Here is a 19,906-nt window from a genome sequence, read left to right as displayed (position 1 = left end):
TTTGATTAATAATTAATTATTCATATTGTTAAGCTCCATACTTTGGGATCCATTAAATAACATGTAGTGTCTTTACCTGTCCAGTTTTTAGCTGAACTACGGATACTGGAAGCCTGTGCTAGCATTTCTCCTGCGGTGTTGCTATCAGTGTGTGAAGAGTGGGAGAAGAGGGTTGCATTGACAATCCAACACAATGTGCGGCCCTTTGAACACATTTTATAAGTGGTCAGAAACTTGTAAATAACTCATGAAAGAATAAAGTTATGTTAAAACCAAGCAAAATTGGATCCAAAATCACCAACTTCAAAATGGCCACCATTGTCACTACCCATCTTGAAAAGTTTCCCCCTTCCCATATACTAATGTGCCACAAACAAGAAGTTAATATCACCAACCATTCCCATTTTATTAAGGTGTATCCATATAAATGGCCCACTATGCATAAAAAGATACTCAGTAAAGACATTTTTGGAAATTTTATTTCATGGATTCTTTAAAAACCTGCTTTATATGAGACAGCTCAGTGTCTTTTACCTTTTGAAATCAATGTTCCTTTTCAGTAAATACAAGGAAAGCCATTAATTAGGGTCAGTGTGAGTTTAAAAGCAGAAACAAGCTGAATATTCAGTAGAGAAGATGAATTAGCATCAGTCTCTGTGAAGTTTATGTAGTGCATCCAAAGGTCATGAGATTATTAGCAAGTCCGGTGATGCCCACATATTTCTCTCTGTATTTTTGAGTTTGACCTTCCCTGCTCGTGGGCCAGTATTCAATCCACGTCTGCTCACCCAGGATGTACTGCAGCCTGAAACAGAAAAAAATGCTATACACACTAATTCCTTACACATTCCAACATTAAATAACCCTCATAAGACTTTGGATCTACATGATTTTATCTTAATTTTGAACATATGTTGACAATCTGAGTCTTTAGCATTTCAGTCAAACTCAGTTTCTTTAGAGATTTCATTTTTGCAATTCTTACCAAACCCAAACCTCAAGATGGTCTGAAGTGTGGGGTGGTTAGTGATAAAGCCAGCTTTTATCTATGTGTTAATTGAGAAGAATTGGCAAAAATCAGCAAATTTTAGGGATCTGCATGGTCATTCAATCAAAAGCCAATATAAACAATTGTGGTTTCCAGAAGTTACACAGTGCAGTTTCTGCAGTGTTGAACCTGGAGTAGCAACCACAGAGGCTTTATTCTCCCTATTAAATGTCAGTGAAGCATTACAATGATTGTGGAGTTGTAGTTTTTGTAAGTGCTCCTTTAAGTATTTCATCCACACATATAAGCACACACATACAAGCACACACATACATACAAACAAGACATTCACACACACACACACACACACACACACACATACAACCAAGACATTCACACACACACACACACACATACAAACAAGACATTCACACACACACACACACAAACGCTACCTTTTGTCTTTCTTAGGTAGCACAGCACTCTGTCCCATGATGAGGTATGACTTTCCAACCTCAAATGCAAATGACTCTCTGCAGTTAGAATGGCCCATAAAGCTCCTCTCTTGTCCTTCCACACCTGCATCAGTGCCTGCAAAACACAACATTCACAATAAGTTGGACACACTTCATTCTATGGGACAGGCTTGGGACTTAAGGAACGTCGGTGGGACATTAGGCACGTAACAGTACATTTTCAGACTCACTAAGGCTTCTCCCACTCAGCTAATGCCAACTAGCTCAGCTTGATGACCTCACCATTCAGATGCATGTACAGGAAGTTGCCTTACAAGGAAGAGCATGGGTGGTGAGGGGAGGCAGTTCACACAACAAAATAGGATTCATCTGGGGCAGGGGTCGGCAACTTTTACCAATCAAAGAGCCATTTGGACCCGTTTCAAACAGTAAAGAAAACACTGGGAGGCACAAAACCCTTTTGAAATTCTAAATTCTAAATGAAATAACACTGCATACAACAGGGTTTTTTGCCTTTGTGCTATGTATAAACAAACTATACTGTGTTACATTTATGAAATCAATGAACGACTGCAGAGAAAATGAATTAACTTTTCTGCATGCAACAAAACATATTTAACTCTGAAAAAAAGACGTTGGGTTGAAGGTTAAGTAAAATTCTCAATGTCTATTTGAGTCCTTGTAGTAATGGAAAGAAAAGCCAACAAAAAAAAAGCAAACAAAAATGCTGTCCTCTCTCTGCGTGCAGTCATCCTTTTACTGGCGCCGTGCAATCAGCTGTCAAAATGTTCAAGAAACCATACACTGGTGGGTGTTGCACGTTGGAAGTTGTGACGTGTATTAAGAGCGACAAAAATATTTTAAATATTAAAATATTTTAGATGTTACAAGATCGCCATAATCTTCATAGAATTACATTTTGAAAATGATCGCACTAAAATCAAATACATTATAATTAAATACTCATTAATTATTTTCAAAAGCTGAGCCCCATCAGAGGGATCATGTGGCTCCGGAGCCGCAGATTGCCGACCCCTGATCTGGGGTCTTTAGTGAACAGACTGCCTAGCTCCAGCACCCAGAGTGCTCTAGTGGGCTCAGGGCTGCCACAGCTACTGTTACTGATCTCTGAACACAGACATAACAACAGGCAGCTTACATCTGATTGGCTAATAAAATCCCTGAAGAATTGTGGTTTATGGAAATCAAGATTCACTTTAAGGACTTTGCTCACATTGTTATGTAGTTGTTTCATTTTTCTACTACCTTGGTCCCTTCCCTAGTGTGACCGACCCCCTTTTTGATCCGACTCTGACATAATCAAGTTTGAAAGCCACTTTTTGACAGAATGACTGAACAGTAAACAAACCAACAGAAGCTGTACCTTCTTTCAGGACCTGTTCGATCTTCATGGTGTAGTAGTCAGAATATGGACTTAAGTCAGTCTTCACAACTTTGACTTTATAAACTGTAAAAGAAGAGAATGTTTCCATTTGATTAGTTCTTATAACAAATGTAAGAAGAAGAAATCAGGACAGTCACCATTACTGGAATACTAATAGGGTTCACCTGTTTTTAGACTATATATACTGTTTGTTGTTTTTTTGTTGTTTTTGTGAAGTATTACCCTTACGTAGAGCCTTACTGAGCATCTTATGGTTGTTTGCATGATTGTTATTGTATTTTTGACTTTTTGGTTTTTGGTATTGTCCTTGGGATTCTATGCATGTTTGTTTACTCAGTTTTTCAACTTTGCATGTTCTCCAGAGTTTATCTTCTGGCTTATCCACTTTTAATAAACTTTGTTGCTTTAGTCTGCGTTCATCTCACCATTGAATCCTTACATTACCGTAATCCATGCCGATTTCACAGGCCTTCTTCTGACGATCCTTCTCTTCGATTTTCTCTTTCTTTTGCAGGCTGCAATTTTCTATCAAAAGACACTGAGTGTTTAGCCTCTGGCTTTAGGTAAATGCCTCATGATATATATTTAACTTGCTTGCATATTGTTAGCTGTAATATGTTTTACCTTCAGCACAATGGCACAGGCCATCTTTATCACACAGTCTTTTCAGTGCTCCTTCCTTCTTCTGAGGGTGGTAGAACTTCACACATCGTTCCTCTGAGAAAACATACAGCGTTAGGTTGGTTTACATACACATTATTAATACAATCAGATTTCACTAGATATCTGATTATGGTCACGTGAGGCATCATGTGATTAATTCACAGATCTCAGCAAATCTAAAGCCTATTATTAAATTTCAAACAACTTAATAAAGGGACCTTTAGCTCTGGAAATTTTATTACTATTATTTCTCTGTATGACGTTGACCGAGAACTGCATGAAGAAAGAGCCTCCAGGTTGAGTAAACACTAAACAATTTAGTCATTGCTATATTCATGGAATCATGAAAAATGAGCCCATTTTGGGGAATTTGGCGATTCCTATATTAATTTTACTTTTACATAGATATTCACTATGTTAACATAATGTTAATTTTCTGTAACCACTTATCCAGCTGAGGGTGGCGGTGGGTCCAGAGCCCACCTAGAATCACTGGGCGCAAGGCAGGAATACACCTTGGAGGGGGTGCCAGTCCTTCAAAGGGTGACACACATTCACAAATTCACTGACTCCTATGAACACCTTTTGAGTCTCTAATCTACAAACCAATGTGTGTTTTTGGACCGTGGGAGGAAACAGGAGCACCCAGAGGAAACCCAAGTGGATACAGGGAGAATATACCAAACTCCTTACAGTCAATCACCCAGAGCGGGACTCAAACCCCCAACCTCCATGTCCCTGGAGCTGTGTGACTGCAACCCTACCTGCTGAACCATAGTGCAATCAGTATGTGACTCATGTAGACTTCACTATTTGTTTACTCTTAACTTACCTGGGGCATAATACTCATACACGGTGATGGCACCAGGTTGAAGCATAGACACATCATTGATCTTATGCATTCTGAATGAGATCTTGTCAATATCTCCTCGGGAAACCTGATGAGGAGCAATGAAGCAATTTAACAAACAAAAGCATGTTGACCATAATTAAAAGTGATCACATGTTATTGACATGGAATGGTTAAAGCTTGAACCTAGTGTGATTGGATTTGCCTTAATATATGCTCTTGTCCAATAATGTTCAAATCTAACACGTAAACCAAATGGAAATATTGTTTTTAAATGTTAGATTGCATGCATTGCTGTTACAAGACATGCTTGTCCTGTAAATGCTAACATCCTCTCTATTGTGAAGTCTACTATGTTGTGTTTGTGGCTACTGGCTTCTGGATCAATAAAATATCTATCTGTTTATCTATCTATATAGTGACACTGTAGAGTTACATTCGAGTTTATGGTTATTACAATCCGAAAGTGCCCGAACACTTTTAGATTCGGTCAAAGATTTTAATTGTGGTTTATTACAAGTAAACCTTATATGAGGTTTAATCAGGAACCCCCCAGTTTACATAGAAAAGGGAAAAATTCTGGCTGAATACATGTGACACACTGTGCCTGCAAGACCTCCATTGACCCAGATAGACAACAATTATGGATGTAAATCTGAGAGTCTTCATCAGTACCTTACTGAGATAGAGGATGAGGGAGCCTCTTTCTGAAAGCTGTTTGTCCATTTCAAATCTCTGAACATATCTGTCTGTCCCAGTGGTCAGCTGTTACGAACACAAAGAATGTTGTCAGTCATTCATTCATTTTACAGATGAGCTATTTTCTCTGACTATACATCTACAAGGTGGACCAATGAGAAAGGAATGTCACAGTGGACAGTGAGTGGACACAGGGTTTAAAAACTCCAGCAGCACTGCTGTGTCTGATCCACTCATATCAGTGCAACACACACTAACACACCAGCAGCATGTCATTTTCACTGCAGCGCTGAGAATGATTCACCACCCTAATCATACCTGCTCTGTGTGGGTCCTGACCATTGAAGGACAGGGTGAAAGGAGGCTACCAAAGTATGCAGAGCAACAGATGGACTACAGTCTGTAATTGTAGAACTACACAGTGCTCCTGTGTGGTCAGTGGAGATGAGAATGTGAACTCTCATCTCTATATGTGGAATATTAGTGTGTCCGCTTTTAGTCTGGTATTTTACTACTGGGTTTTTAATGCTGTGGCATCTGTCATGTGTTTCCTTACATCTGTGAGATCACGTTCATCCACCAAAAATCCTGTCAGGAGGCCGATATCCAAGATAGACATGGTGGCATCACGGGTTTGACTCTTATAGCTACACAGAAAAATGTAAAAAGTAATTAGAAACTTTATACATACAGTCATTAATAGACTAATCTAGATTATCATATTAGCTTAAACTGACACTGTGTACGAAATGTGCTCAAAGTGCCTTGCCTTAAACACAAATTGTATTCAGTGAATGTTGTTTACATGAGGGATTTACTCACAAGGTGTCGATGGTTAGCCAGTAACTTTCTAAAGCTCCTGGATATGAAGCTGAAAAGATACAGATGGACATTTCAATATAAAAGACAAATATATTGACATTGAAGTATATTCAAATGAAGTAGAATTTAATGTCTACATAGGCATATGTTATTAAGTGGGTGCAGTACATAGGATAACACATTTTTCTTAAATGTTTGCCTATACAGGGGTTTTGTCTCTGTGTGAATGGGATGTTGGGTAAGCTTTCCTGGAGGTAGCAAGACGGGATGTCATTACAAGTTATCTCTTTTTACCAGGACAGGAAATTAAGTAAACAAAAGCCATAGTATTCACCATATGTTGACACTGACCAACCAATATAAACTAAACCTGCAAGTTCGCATGTCAGAAGATATTGGCTAACTTCTCAGCAAGCTGTCCATTGGGGCTTGTTAAGATGATGTTCTTTCCATTGTAATAAACCTAATTGTTTTGCAACGAAAGAATGGTGTCTGCGTAGAGATCTTTTTCAGCGTCTTCTTCATAATACTGAAATTAACTACAACATCATATCTAGAACTTAAAGGAAGCATTTTCACACCCTTTTCGACCAGTAAACACAGTCCTAATTCTTAATGAAACCTCTTATTATGACCTGCTTTGGTCAAAACCCCACAAGGTCCAAACTCCACAGCAGCGTTCTCCCCCTGTCTAAACAGCCCTGTTCAGAGTGGCCAGGTTCAATGTCTGTTTCTTTAGATTATATTGAGACATTCACTGTTCACCCCGACCCTGAGTGCACAGCAGTGAGGAGCAGACACTCTGGTTTTTAGCTGTTTTCTTTTTGTGTCTGTTTTGGAGGTCCAGTGCTGTGATTGGAGAGATGCAGTCAAGGGGTTAGGGCAATTATAAAATCTCTGCACTTGATGCAGAATGGAGCACAACCAAAGTGGTTAGTTGTGTCAGTTGGTGGGCTCCAGATACATACATTAACCCTCTGGAGTTGGCGGTGCCACGAGTAAGATAAATCAGAACTTACACCAAAACACTTACATATTAAACATATCCCAGAAACATTAAAGCATCTGCTTCTCAAATATATGGAGGTTTAAAAGACATTTATATTTAGCTTGCTGTTACAGAAAGATGGGTAACAAGAGGCATGTTTCTCTTTTTTTCAATAGCCTATCATAGTATGATAGTAGCATGCTAATCCAGTCGAGGAAGATTATGACCACAACACAACGTGTGAAAACACTCATTTTAGTCATATAAATAGAAACACATGGCTGTGTTTTCATACTGAGCGCAGAGCTTGTTAAGTGAAATATGTTTGACTCATTTTTTTTCCACATGGTTAGTGATTAGCTTCTACTCTAGATAGTAAATATAGGTAGTGTATTCCAGTGATGGAGTTTGTGAAGCTGACTATAAAAATTTTGTAATTGCACAGTGGCACAAAGCTTAGCCGATAGAGAAGTGTCACACCCTTGTCCTGTTATGTCTGTTTTCCCTGCCATGTGCTCACTTAGCACATCGCTCTGCTTGTTATTGTCCATGTCTCCGCCTATGTCCCGCCTTCGTTCCTCCTCCTTGTCAGTGTCCTCATCAGTGTTGTTTGTAATCCTGCCCCTTCATTATTAGTCTCATGTGTCCTTGTGTGTATTTAAGTCCCCTTGTCTCACTTCCTCTTGTCGGACAGTTCACCTTTGTATTCCTACCAAGTCTGCTTGTTTCTGTTGCTCTTCGACGTCGTCATTTCCACTGTTGTCACGCGGTTTTCCTCCGTAGTCATCTGTCTCTGCTGTTCCTTGTGTCGTTTGCTCCCAAGTCTATTAGTCTTGTCTGTTCCTCGTTTTGTATTTGCCCAAGTCTGTCTGTTTTGTTTTGTTATATTTTGTTTGTAAATAAAGTTGCTGTGTTTTAGTGTGTGCGTCCACCTCCGTCAGTCCGCCTCCTGACTAGAAGAAAACTGCTTGTAGTTAGTTTGGATGCTCTCTGCTTCTCATTTATGGCTTTCCTGCTGAAAAGCACTCTGTGTCGTGCTAAATAACTAAAATACCACCAATTACAAACAAACAAGTCAGTCCGAATTGTAGCCAAAACCCATGTTTACATAATTCAGAGCTTAAAAGAATACTTCTTGATCACAACATGTTTTTTCACTATATATCGGCACTTTAATAGTGAAAAGGCACGGAGCTCGAGCAGCTGGGTCGCCGGATTAAGTGAAGAAACAGACGGAGCTCCAGCAGGAGAAGATGCTTCCTACATGGCCCTTCCTACACTCCATACTCATATCACTAATATTTTACCTTCACATTACTATAACCCATTTATCTGTCATCAGTTCACTTTTATTTCTGTTCTGTTCTCTGTTGTGTCTCCAGTGTCCCTGTATGAGTCTTGGTTCCCTCCAGGGTTTCTTTCTTGTGTACTGAGGGAGTTTTTGCTTTCCACTGTTGGCCTTGGCTTGCTCATAGGAGGCTTGGACCCGGTCTCTAAAAAGCTGCTTTGTGATGACTTTTTGTTGTGAAAAGCGCTATATAAATAAAATTTGGTCTATTGATTAAACAAGGGATTTTTCATAAAATGCCCCCTTTAAGTTGAATGTAAACATGTGTTAAGGTCATAGTAAATCTTACCATCCCGTTGTCTGTCTATCTTAACACTAAGATCAAATGTTTTGCAGTTACTCTCTTTCTCCATGGGCTGAGCATAGTATAGCGTCTGTACCTGTAGAAGGAATGCTTGTTAGAAATTTAGCCTAAAGAATACAAACAGTGAACCCACTGTGGAAACAGATGTTCAGTTGTGAACGTGTTGCTTATAAAATCTCTACAGAAAAGCATCCTGTACCAGGCTCAACATCAACTGTTGTCTAGAGGGTTATAAATCCCACACGCATTGGGCTGCGCTGCAGTGCCCTTATGTTCTCTGGAAGAATGGAACATGATCCAGTGTCTTTTGGGATCCAAATCTATTTAATCAATTTCAGAACCTGACCTCATTAATGTTCCTGTGGCTGAATGCTACTAAATCCTCAGAGGCCTAGTTATGGGGGACCTCCTGTTAATCCTCTTCAGTGTTGGGTAAATAGTTGTTTACAACTTTGTCAGTAGAGAGCTTCTAGCCTGTGCGTGAATACTCACTTTCAGTGATCCCACACCGCCTCCCTTTGCAGTTACATTAAATTCCTGCTTGAGTTGAACCTGTGGATGTAGAGGCACAAACATATTTGAATACATGATTATACTTTGTGTAGTCCTGAACAGGGTTAATCTTTAAGCTTTTGAATTTATAAAAAGGCATGTTATTCTTAAATGTATGCCACAAAATGTCTCTAAATATCCCTCTGTACTACTGCTCTGAGCAGTGAGGGCAGGTCACATCTCAGAATGACTTATGGTGGCATCACCATGGCAACATAAATAATTTAGCATTACTAGGAGGTTGCCAGTGCTAACTAGAACCTCTGGAAATGACCACAGAGGGCCTGGCTGGCTTGGGTTTGGAAGTCTCTACAAGAGCTTAGAGTTGGTCAGCAATGAAACTGTATCCTGTGATCTGGAGAATACACATACTGTGTGCTTCTGGGACATTGGTCAGATGACCCATGTTCTACGCTGCCCCAATACTTCTAATGATGGCCAGCAGAAAAAAAATCTAGTGTCAGTGTGAGAGCCAGTGTGCCACTTCTTGTGAAAGCCAATAAAGTGCCAGTGGCTGATACAGTCTATATACAGAAGTTTCATCAGTGAAGAGAGGTAAACAGTGTCTGGTTACTAACATCTGCCTCAGAAACAAACTCAAACTGAACCATAACCCTAAATTTCAGCAGGGCTTTCAAGGCTGAATGGAAGGCAGTGTCTTTATTGAGGTGAGTGATGTAAATGTATTGCTAACACTGATCACTTCAGAGCACATGTTTCAACACATGGTGAAGTAATTATATAGAGAGAAGTAGGAACATGAGTGGATAGTGGCTTTACATTCAAATTCATATTAGGTTAAAAGAAATCTTGAACACCAGGCAACTCGGCAAACTGACATGCAGTGATTTTACCATGAATAACATATTCACATGAATAACATATTATTACCTATTTAAATGTCAGTTTCTTACATTTAAAAATATCTGAGATGAAATTACATGCTTTTTCTTACATCATGTCTATTCAATACATGAACAAATGTTCAAAGGCAAAAGCAGGAAGAATCTGGAGGAAAGCCTGACCTTGTCTGAACGTGTGAGCTGTGAGGAGTCTCTTTTGAAAATCCATCGGTGGCGAGTTCGTCGTCCACTCACAGACACCTCCACGTCCAGATCCATGCTCTGAAGTCTCTTCACTTGTTTGTAGTACTCAGCCACAGACTGGAAGACCATGATAGTTGACTGGGTGAGAGATATGGGGGAAGAGTGTGTTAATCTTGTCCATTTGGTTGCATTCAGTTGTTATGTTCACCATAATTTGTACAATATGAATAGTTGTATGTGATTTTTTTGACAAACTGGATGGGATGCCTCAGCTTAAAGCTTAGCCAAACGAACTGTGATATCATGTGTACTGTAAATATGAAGTGCAAAAATGACAATGTTACTGCTTGTATTGTTCCAAGTCTCTGTGGACTGTTTGTTTTACTCTAGTGCAGATTCACAATGAGACATTTTCAAGTCAAAATTCAATTAAACACTGAAGTTGTCAAAATTAAACCAAAATTAAAAATCCAAAATTAAAACCATCTGAAACTACACTAAAATCATAATCTACTACATTTGGGATGTAATGCATTTTCTACATTTTTCTCCCCCAAATTTCACCCTTTCTGAGAGTCTCAATTGACCGCAAACTGTGCCCCCAGCTTCAGGATGGTAAGGTGAACATAAAATTCCTCAGAGACACGTGAAATCGTACCATGTATTTTTTCAGATTTCTGATAATATAACAGTCCTGAATAGCTTAATGCACTGGAGGAGAATGCAAACAGACATACAGTCTTAAAAAAATTAAAAAGGTACAGTACAGATACATTATTGTCACTAAAGATACAAATAAAGTACCTTTAAAGGTACAGCAGTGGTTTTAAAGTCTAGTTGTCTTCCCTAAAGTTACAGGTGCATCTCAATGAATTAGAATATCATCAAAAAGATAATTTATTTCAGTAATTCAATTAAAAATGTGATACTCATAAATAGATTAATTACAAACAGAGTGATCTATTTCAAGCATTTTCTTTTAATGCTGATGATTATTGCGTACAGCCAATGAAAACCCAAAAGTCATTATCTCATAAAAATAGAACAATCAACACAAAACACCTGCAAAGGTTTCCATGGCCTAGTCTGGTGCAGTAGGCTACACAATCATGGGAAAGACTGCTGACTTGACAGGGGTCCAGAAGGCAGTCATGGATTCCCTCCTGCTGTATCCATGCATATTAATGGAAACTTGAGTGGAAGGAAAAAGTGGTAGAAGAAGGTGCACAAGCAGCAAGGAAAACCGCAGCATTGAAAGGATTGTCAAGAAAAGGCCATTCAAAAATCAGGGAGAGATTCACAAGGAGTGGACTGCCGCTGGGGTCAGTGCTTCAAGAGCCACCACACACAGACGTATCCAGTACATGGCCACAACTGTGGCAGTCCTTGTGTCAAGCCACTCCAAGAGACAACGCCAGAGGCATCTTACCTGGGCCAAGGAGAAAAAGGATAGGACTGTTGCTCAGTGTCCAAACTCTTGTTTTCAGAATAAAATAAATTTTGCATTTCGTTTGTAAATCAAGGTCCCAAGTTGAGGAAGGCTGCAGGACCAGATGGCATCAGTGCCAGGCTCCTCAAATCCTGTGCAGATCAGCTGTGTAGGGTTGTTGAGCATATGTTCAACATAGCCTGAAGCTGTGGAGAGTACCCCAACTGCAGAAAACTTCTTGTGTGGTACCAGTGCCGAAAAAGCAGCAGCCTAAGGATACCTACAGGCCATTGGCACTGATATCAGATCTGAAAAAGATCCTGGAGATGATAGTCCTTATCCATCTCTGACCTTTGGTTAGTTCATCTATGGATCCACTTCAGTTTGCCTACCATCCTGGCAACATTTATCTCTTACAAGGAGCTCTGGCTTACCTGCAGAAGCCTGGGAACACTGTGAGGATCATCATCATCATCATCTTCTTTTCCACTTTTCCATTTCAGCATCGGGGTGGCAACAGGGCGAGCAAAGAAGCCCAGACGTCTCTGTCCCTTGCAACATCCACCAATTCCTCCTGGGGGATCCCAAGGCGTTCCCAGGCCAGCCAGGAGATATAATCCCTCCAGCGTGTCCTGGGTCTACCCCGGGGCCTAATTCCAGTTGGACCTGCCTGGTATACCTCCAGTGGGAGGCGTCCAGGAGGCATCCTGATCAGATGTCCAAACCACCTCAACTGACTTCTCTCAACGCGAAGGAGCAGCGATGCTACTCCGAGCTCCTCCCTAGTCACTGAGCTCCTCACCTGATCACGGAGAGTATGCCCAGTATGCCCACGGAGAGTATGACCCTGGTGCCCAATACTCCCGGAGCACCTCCCACAGAATCTCTCGGGGAACACGATCATATGTCTTCTCCAAATCCACAAAGCATGTGTAGAGTGGAGTAGCAAATTTCCACACCCCCTCAATCATCTGTGAAAAAGTAAAGAGTTGGTCCATAGTTCCACGGCCAGGACAAAATCCGCATTGTTCCTCCAAAATCCTAGGTTCGACAATCGAATGGATTCTCCTTTCCAGCACCTTGGTATAGACTTTCCCCGGGAGGCTGAGAAGTGTAATGCCACGATAATTCGCACACTTTCTCCGGTCCCCTTTTTTGCAAATAGGAACCACCACCCCAGTTTGCCAATCCAAAGGCACCGTTCCCGAGGTCCATGCAATATTGTATAGGCGTGTCATCCAATACAACCCCACAGTATCGAGTGCTTTCGGTAACTCTGGGCGAATCTCATCCACTCCTGGAGCTTTGCCACTGCGAAGCTTTTTCACCACCTCAGTGACTTCAGCCAAGGAAATGGAATCTGACCCCCCAGACACTTCTGGCCCTACCTCCTGCACAGGAGGCATGTCTCTCGGGTTAAGAAGTTCCTCAAAGTGCTCCTTCCAACGCCAAACAATACGCTCAGTCGAGTTCAGAGTTTCACCATCCTTCCTGAGCACAGCTTGGACAGTGTCCCCCCTCCCCCTCCTGAGCTGTAAGAGTGTTTTCCAGAACCTCTTTGAGGCCGCCCAGAAGTCATTCTCCATGGCCTCTCCAAACTCCTCCCATGCTCTGGATTTTGCTTCAGCAACTGCCACAGCTGCAGTCTTTTTCGCTTGCCGATACTCATCCGCAGAATCGGAAGTTCCCCGAGCTAGCCAATCCCAAAAAGCCCCCTTCTTCCGCTTGACAGCTTCCCTCACCCCCGGTGTCCACCAACGGGTTCTTGGGTTGCCGCCATAACAGGCACCGACAAGCTTTTGACCACAGCTACATGCAGCCACTTCCACGATGGAGGTCCGGAACAGTGTCCATTCAGACTCCATTCATCCTACCTCCTCCAGAACATGTGAGATGTTCTCTCGGAGGTGAGAGTTGAAATCCATCCGGACAGAGTCATCTGCCAACTTTTTCCAGCACACCCTCACTATACGTTTGGGTTTACCAGGTCTGTCCGGCAGCTTTCCCTGCCATCCAACTCACCACCAGATGTTGATCGGTTGACAGACACACAACAGTCAAAGTTTTCCTCTCTGCAAGCCGGAGCCGCATTGAAGCGACCCTCTCATTTACTGGGACAAACTCCAGCTGTACAGGCGCCAGCCAGGGACTTGTGAGTATCCCCACACCTGCCCGGTGCCTCTCACCTTGTGCAACTCCTGAGTAGGAGAGAGACCAACCCCTCTCAACCTCACGCACCAGCTCTGGTTCTTTGCCCCCCAGTGAGGTTATGTTCCACGTACCAAGAACCAGTTTCCGCTGACAAGTTCCATGACACCAGGGGCCCCTTCGTCCCCGCTCTGTGCCCGATGGGCATTGCACCACACCCCTGCTCTAACCCTCTCTCGGGCAGGGTACACTGAATTTTAATGGGTGTACTCATAGGGATAATTTTGGATTATGTTTGTCTGGATCTTCACTCCAGACCTGTTCACCATGGGAGACCCTACTGGGAGCTAACAGCTCCCGACGACATAGCCCTGGAGATCATGAGACCACACAAGCCCTTCCGCCACGACAAGGCCCTGATCCAGGAAGGGCTGTGAGGATCATGTTTTATGATTTTTCCAGTGCATTCAACACCATACAGCCTGGGCTCCTGAGGGACAAACTGGAATGTTCAGGGGTGGACCATCATCTATCTAACTGGGTCCTAGACTACCTCACCAATTGACTACAGTATGCAAGGGCATGGGTTTGTGTGTCCGATAGGTTAGTATGCAGCACAGGGGCACCACAATGAACTTGAGTCTTGGCATCGTTTCTCTTCCCCTGTATACTGCAGACTTCATATATAGATCACCAAACTGCCACCTACAGAAGTTCCCTGATGACTCTGCGATCGTTGGTCTCATCACAAATGAGGATGACAGAGAATACAGAGAACTGATTCAGAACTTTGTGGACTGATGTCTGCAGAATCACCTCCAGATCAATGCAGGGGAGACAAAGGAACTGGTGCTTGAGTTCCACAGATGTACACACTGTGACCTCTGTGACCTCTTATAAGTACCTGGGTGGTCACCTGAACAAAAAACTGGACTGAACGGATAACTCTACTGCACTTTACAGAAAAAGAACAGATCAGACTCTACCTGCTCAGGAGGCTGAATTCATTTGGAGTGCAGGGACCACTCCCATGGACCTTTTTTGGTGCTGTAGTGGCATCAGCCATCTTTTATTGAGTGGTCTGCTGGGACAGCAGAACCTCTGCCACAGACAGGAGGAGGCTGGATAAACTCATTTGGAGGGCCCACACTGTCCTGGGAAGTCCCCTAGACCCAGTGCAGGTGGTGGGAGAAAGGAGGATGATAACCAAAGTAGCATCCATGCTAGAGAATGACTCTTACCCCATGCATGAGACTTTTTCAATGACCGGCTGTTTCAAAGTGTTTGAAGGAACAATATCGCAGGTCCATCCTTTGTGCTGCTTTTAGACTTTAAACAAGCACTGCACCCAGTAAATACTCTTACATCTGCACTGACACTTTACTTACACTAAGAATACAGAACATACATTTATTTGGATGACATATAATGTGCAATATTTAATAAAATAATGTGATATTTTAAATAATATAATTTGAATATTTCAATCTATCTACCAATGTGTAATATTTCATGTGTAATGTACCATGTACAATAGTCATGTTCATTAACTTATAAACATCCTTCAGAATTTTTGACATTTCTTATTTTTATTATTTTTTATATTCCATTATTTAGGTTTCTAATTTTTTTCTGTGTTACCCATTTTTACAACTGAGTAGTTTACTGTCCCTTTGCTGCCATAACACTTTGAATTTCCCCACTGTGGGACTAATAAAGGATTAATTTATCTTAATTATAACTTTCATTCTGCGGCACGTGGCACAGCAGGTAGTGTCGCAGTCACACAGCTCCAGGGACCTGGAGGTTGTGGGTTCGATTCCCGCTCCAGGTGACTGTCTGTGAGGAGTTGGTGTGTTCTCCCCGTGTCTGCATTGATTTCCTCCGGGTGCTCCGGTTTCCTCCCACAGTCCAAAAACACACATTGGTAGGTGGGTTGGCGACTCAAAAGTGTCCATAGGTGTGAGTGTGTGAGTGAATGTGTGTGTGTGTCTGTGTTGCCCTGTGAAGGACTGGTGCCCTCCAGGGTGTATTCCCGCCTTGCGCCCAATGATTCCAGGTAGGCTCTGGACCCACTGCGACTCTGAATTCGATAAGCGGTTACAGATAATGAATGAATTAATAACTTTCCTTCTGACTTCAGAATAGTCCCAGTAAACGTTTAGCCGTTGATTCAATGTTGGACATCCATTGACGTTATTAATTGGTCCCGAAATAAATTACTTGTATAAAACGCATTTTGGACGTCCACTGATGTTATTGTTTGGTCACCACTTGATAACTAACTTAATAAGATGGATTTTAGACGTCCATTGACGTTTAAAATATGTCCTTGATGGACAAACTATTTTTAGACCTATTTTGAACGTCCAGGGACGTTCCTTGTTTACTGGGGTGTTTTACTCTATATAAACTTCAAACTAAAAGTGGGTGTGGCTTTTTGTGGAACTTAGATTCTTCAGGTATTACTGACCACATAAAACTAAGATGTGCTGAATCAGTCTAGATTTGAAAAGGAGATTCCTTATTTGCTCCTGGATTCAGAGTATAGAATCAGAAGATGTCTGATGGCACTGAAGTGACACAGCTTGTACCATAAGTGTATTGATTTCTGATATTCAGCCTTATGCAGGTGTATGATATACCTGTGTGGTGCCACTGCTTCCATAAGGACTGGTCTGCCTGTTGAGCCAGTGCACAACTTTTCCTGCTGCCTCAAAATCCTTTACCTTTACAAGAGCCAAAAGGGCATAGGCTGAAGCTTCTAGGGAGAAGTGGTGACTTCTAGGATTTGGCCAGTAAGCACCATCTGTAGAGCACAACAGAAAGTGTTTCTGAACCCTTTACAAATGTACAGATTTCCCCCTAATTGTTTTTTAGAAATTTAATGTACTGACCTCCACTGGAAAACTTCATCAGAAGCTCTTTGTCAAGTTTGCCAGCATTGGCCATTGCATAGGACGTCATAGCAACGGCATAGGGATTGGTCAGAGTGGGAATTTTTAGATCCAGAAATTCAATGGCCTTTTTCATACTCTCTGGTAGACTCTAGGTGAACATGACAAAGGACAATGAGAAAAACAGTGCATCGTTCATTTGTCCATGGAATAAACAGGCCTTCGATCACATTCCAAATCTGACTTACAGGGACAGATTTGATACAAAGTTCACTGGCTTCTTGCATGGCAATCAGGATAAATGCTGTCAGAGATGTCTCTGCATCCTTCCCTCTCACATCACCCTGCAGTCACATGGAAAAAAATACTTTTCCTAACACAAGCCACTTGGACAGTTGGGAAATACGATTCCTGAACTCATTTTCTGCCCGAAGCAAGAGCTGATTTCAACTTACAACCATTTCCCCACTAAAAACAGGTGCATCCTCTCTGAACATGCCATCTGGCATCTGTTTCTTCAGAACCAGCCACTTAAGAGCACTGCAGAGAACATCCTCACTTATGGTAATGATGTCATTGGCCATGGCGAAAACCTTGGCCACATAAGCTGTCAGCCTTCACCACAAAGACATACAAACAGAAGAGGAGGATGGAAATAAGAAAGTAGGGTCAGTGGAAATATGGAAGGTTTATTTAAAGAGTATTGGAGGGATGGGTCCTGCTGCAATTATTTATTTACCATGTGCTGCCGGGATAAGTGACCGCAGCAGCATAGGATCCTTCCTGTTTACGGTAAGACAGCTGGCGTTCGTAACCTAGAAGGAAGAAGAGAGCAGGTTAGAGGTGTCAGTCTCACTGGTATAAACATTCATGATTGCTGTCATCTATCTTAAGATCCATTATCCCAAATCCGCACCATTAGCTGTTATCAGAACACTTCCCATCAGACACAGTGCAACCAACACTAAGGGAAGTTGATGACATGAATATGCTTTCTCCAAAATATTTAATGTGTACTGCCTTTTGCAACATAACTGGACAGCCCAACACACTGACTTCCCAGGTCTGTCACATCAGCAGACAGTTGTTTGTGCTGGCCATGAAAGATGTGAGGATATAGGGGGCAATCCCACCCATCCAGAAAAGATTAGGTTAGTTATGTTGCCTTAGGACTCATAGATGGCTGAGGCATGACTGGGGCATGACTGGGGACAAAACAGTTGATCTCTTGATGAAAGGCCAAAAACCAATAGCTATGTGAGTAAAGCTTGAGAAAATTTCTCTCACCTGTCTTGATGTGCCTGACAGCTTCTTCACGGCGTTGCATGCCGACTGCCTCCCACTGCTTGGTGGTGTCCAGGTAGTGTGTGGCGATAAGGGGCAATGTCATGTGGATCATATTCTGTTCTCCACAGCCGTATGGCTGCACAATCAGTCGTCCCATAAAGTCTCCACTGATGGCCTGCTCAATGGTCTGAATCACCTCTTGACCTGAAGAAGGCCAAACAAATCCAAAATAAAAATGAGTGGATAGATGAGATGTTGGATGACTCTACAGACTTTATAGTTTTTATTGATATTTCTAAATAAAATATTTTTAGAAAGTTCACACTAATCTGCTTTTCCAGAGAGAACATCTGTTATAATTCCTAGGTTCTGCTGCATGATAGACTGTAATGGGGAGCACCTGCTTATATCCATCCACATTCATTAAAGGCTTTCTTTCAGTTCTCAATATTTATCCAGAGTACCATAGACCTTTGGATACCGCTGCTGCATTTACATTACCAGCAATAGACAAACATTTTCATTCACACTGACCATGTTACAGAACAGCAGAAGTGTTACTCGTGGTTTTTCTGGTACACCATTGCATTCTTGCTTGGGCAGGGAATCAAAACTTAATCTGTCATGTCTTGGACAGAGGTTTGTCTCTCTGTCCAACCAAGAGCTGTTCATAACACTTTGCTGTACGCTACCACCCAGATAACAAAGAATGTTTGGCCCAAATGGGGCACATCTGCAGTTCTCTTATGGCCCACATTTAGACAATAATGACAGAGTTGACTCAGGTTGAGTCTGGATGCCTAAACTCAGCCACAGGTCCTCTTATATGGACCAGACGGCAGGTGTGTTTTAGAAGAAATCTGAGTCGAATCAACTTTTGGCTGATCTCTGTCACACTCATCACATACCAGTGCAGTAACTGAGCCATAAGTGCTAAATGTGAAACAGATTTGGCCCAAATGTGTCTGATTTATCGGCACACTACCCCTTGTCCATTATCAAGTGGTTGTTAACTGTTACAAGTTCCTCTATCTGGATGTTAAAGTCGATCTTAGGATTTTAGTGTCTTGCTTCTGCAGTTTGTCCACTTTAAAGTGTTCTGCTCAATGTTTTTGCAGATGTCATGCACTTTAGGTCATATGAGGTTTGCCCTGTCCACCCTCAACCCTTGTTGCAGTAACAGCATTAACTCTTCTGGGAAAGCTTTACTGTGACGATTTTATGGTACTTAGCCACACGAGCATCAGTGAGGCCAGGCACTGATGTTTGACGATTAGTAATGGGTCACAAACACCATACAAACTAATCTCCAATGTACTGAAAGTTGTCCATCACTCTAGAGAACAAAATTCTTGTAGAGGTCCAGGCAGCTTTGCTTAATCTTTGACTCTGGATGAATAGAACTGTCTGTAACTATCTCAAGACAGAGCATAGTAGTAGATACATATTCCTGACTGAGTAGATCATGTAGATGAAGTTTGTGTCTGTTTAGCAATCAATAACAAAAATGAATCATATACATAGTTTCCCTTACCAGACACAGTGATGTATGTATGAGCAGGAGTGTTTGGAATCTGCCCTTCTGGTATGTCACTTTTCACATGCACAGTCTGTACTCCACCTTTTCACAGCAAGAGCAAAAGAGCAAGACAACAGGGAAGCTATAGATAGATGAAGAAATATCTGTTGGTGCACCAGAACACTGACTATGATTTTGAGGGTATACTCAACATGACGTGTCCATTTGGCGATGTATGCGGCTATAAACTACTAAAACACTTACCAGGAAATTTAGAGGGGTTGAGCTCCACATTCTTCTCCTCAATGGTTGTTAGCACACCTTCCGACTGAAACAGAGGACCATAATATAATGGCTGCTTTCATCATGTTATATACATGTACTTTTCAATCTGGGCTTACAACTTGGAATCACATCACCTTAAATATTTATGAGTATCAGTGTCAGCAAGACAAAAACTACCTAAGCATCTCTAAGCATGAGCA

General features: G+C 41.8%; 1 protein-coding gene across 2 annotated transcripts in view; it reads right to left on the bottom strand.

Annotated features, from left to right (window-relative positions):
* Positions 1 to 461: 461 nt before the first annotated feature.
* LOC136686722 (complement C3-like) overlaps positions 462 to 19,906 on the bottom strand; it is a 30,707-nt gene continuing 11,262 nt past the window's right edge. The window contains exons 22-41 of one of the 2 annotated variants that reach the window (XM_066660659.1): positions 19,686 to 19,749; positions 19,437 to 19,523; positions 17,903 to 18,106; positions 17,355 to 17,430; positions 17,071 to 17,230; positions 16,864 to 16,959; positions 16,616 to 16,766; positions 16,364 to 16,527; positions 10,121 to 10,279; positions 9,036 to 9,095; positions 8,529 to 8,619; positions 5,904 to 5,952; positions 5,638 to 5,728; positions 5,058 to 5,147; positions 4,365 to 4,470; positions 3,494 to 3,586; positions 3,314 to 3,394; positions 2,849 to 2,932; positions 1,444 to 1,579; positions 462 to 805 (exon numbers count right to left, since the gene is read on the bottom strand). In XM_066660659.1, coding sequence (XP_066516756.1) covers positions 664 to 805; positions 1,444 to 1,579; positions 2,849 to 2,932; positions 3,314 to 3,394; positions 3,494 to 3,586; positions 4,365 to 4,470; positions 5,058 to 5,147; positions 5,638 to 5,728; positions 5,904 to 5,952; positions 8,529 to 8,619; positions 9,036 to 9,095; positions 10,121 to 10,279; positions 16,364 to 16,527; positions 16,616 to 16,766; positions 16,864 to 16,959; positions 17,071 to 17,230; positions 17,355 to 17,430; positions 17,903 to 18,106; positions 19,437 to 19,523; positions 19,686 to 19,749 — 2,184 coding nt within the window. In that variant the 3' untranslated portion in view covers positions 462 to 663. Of the gene's footprint in view, positions 806 to 1,443; positions 1,580 to 2,848; positions 2,933 to 3,313; positions 3,395 to 3,493; positions 3,587 to 4,364; positions 4,471 to 5,057; positions 5,148 to 5,637; positions 5,729 to 5,903; positions 5,953 to 8,528; positions 8,620 to 9,035; positions 9,096 to 10,120; positions 10,280 to 16,363; positions 16,528 to 16,615; positions 16,767 to 16,863; positions 16,960 to 17,070; positions 17,231 to 17,354; positions 17,431 to 17,902; positions 18,107 to 19,436; positions 19,524 to 19,685; positions 19,750 to 19,906 lie in introns of those variants that run through there. The other variant, XR_010800366.1, reaches the window with a different exon arrangement.

Source organism: Hoplias malabaricus, chromosome 2 (genome assembly GCF_029633855.1).
Source record: "Hoplias malabaricus isolate fHopMal1 chromosome 2, fHopMal1.hap1, whole genome shotgun sequence".
In the NCBI taxonomy this organism is placed as follows: Eukaryota; Metazoa; Chordata; class Actinopteri; order Characiformes; family Erythrinidae; genus Hoplias; species Hoplias malabaricus.
Note: the sequence above shows the minus strand (reverse complement) of the source record. Positions and strands in the feature narration are given on the sequence as shown.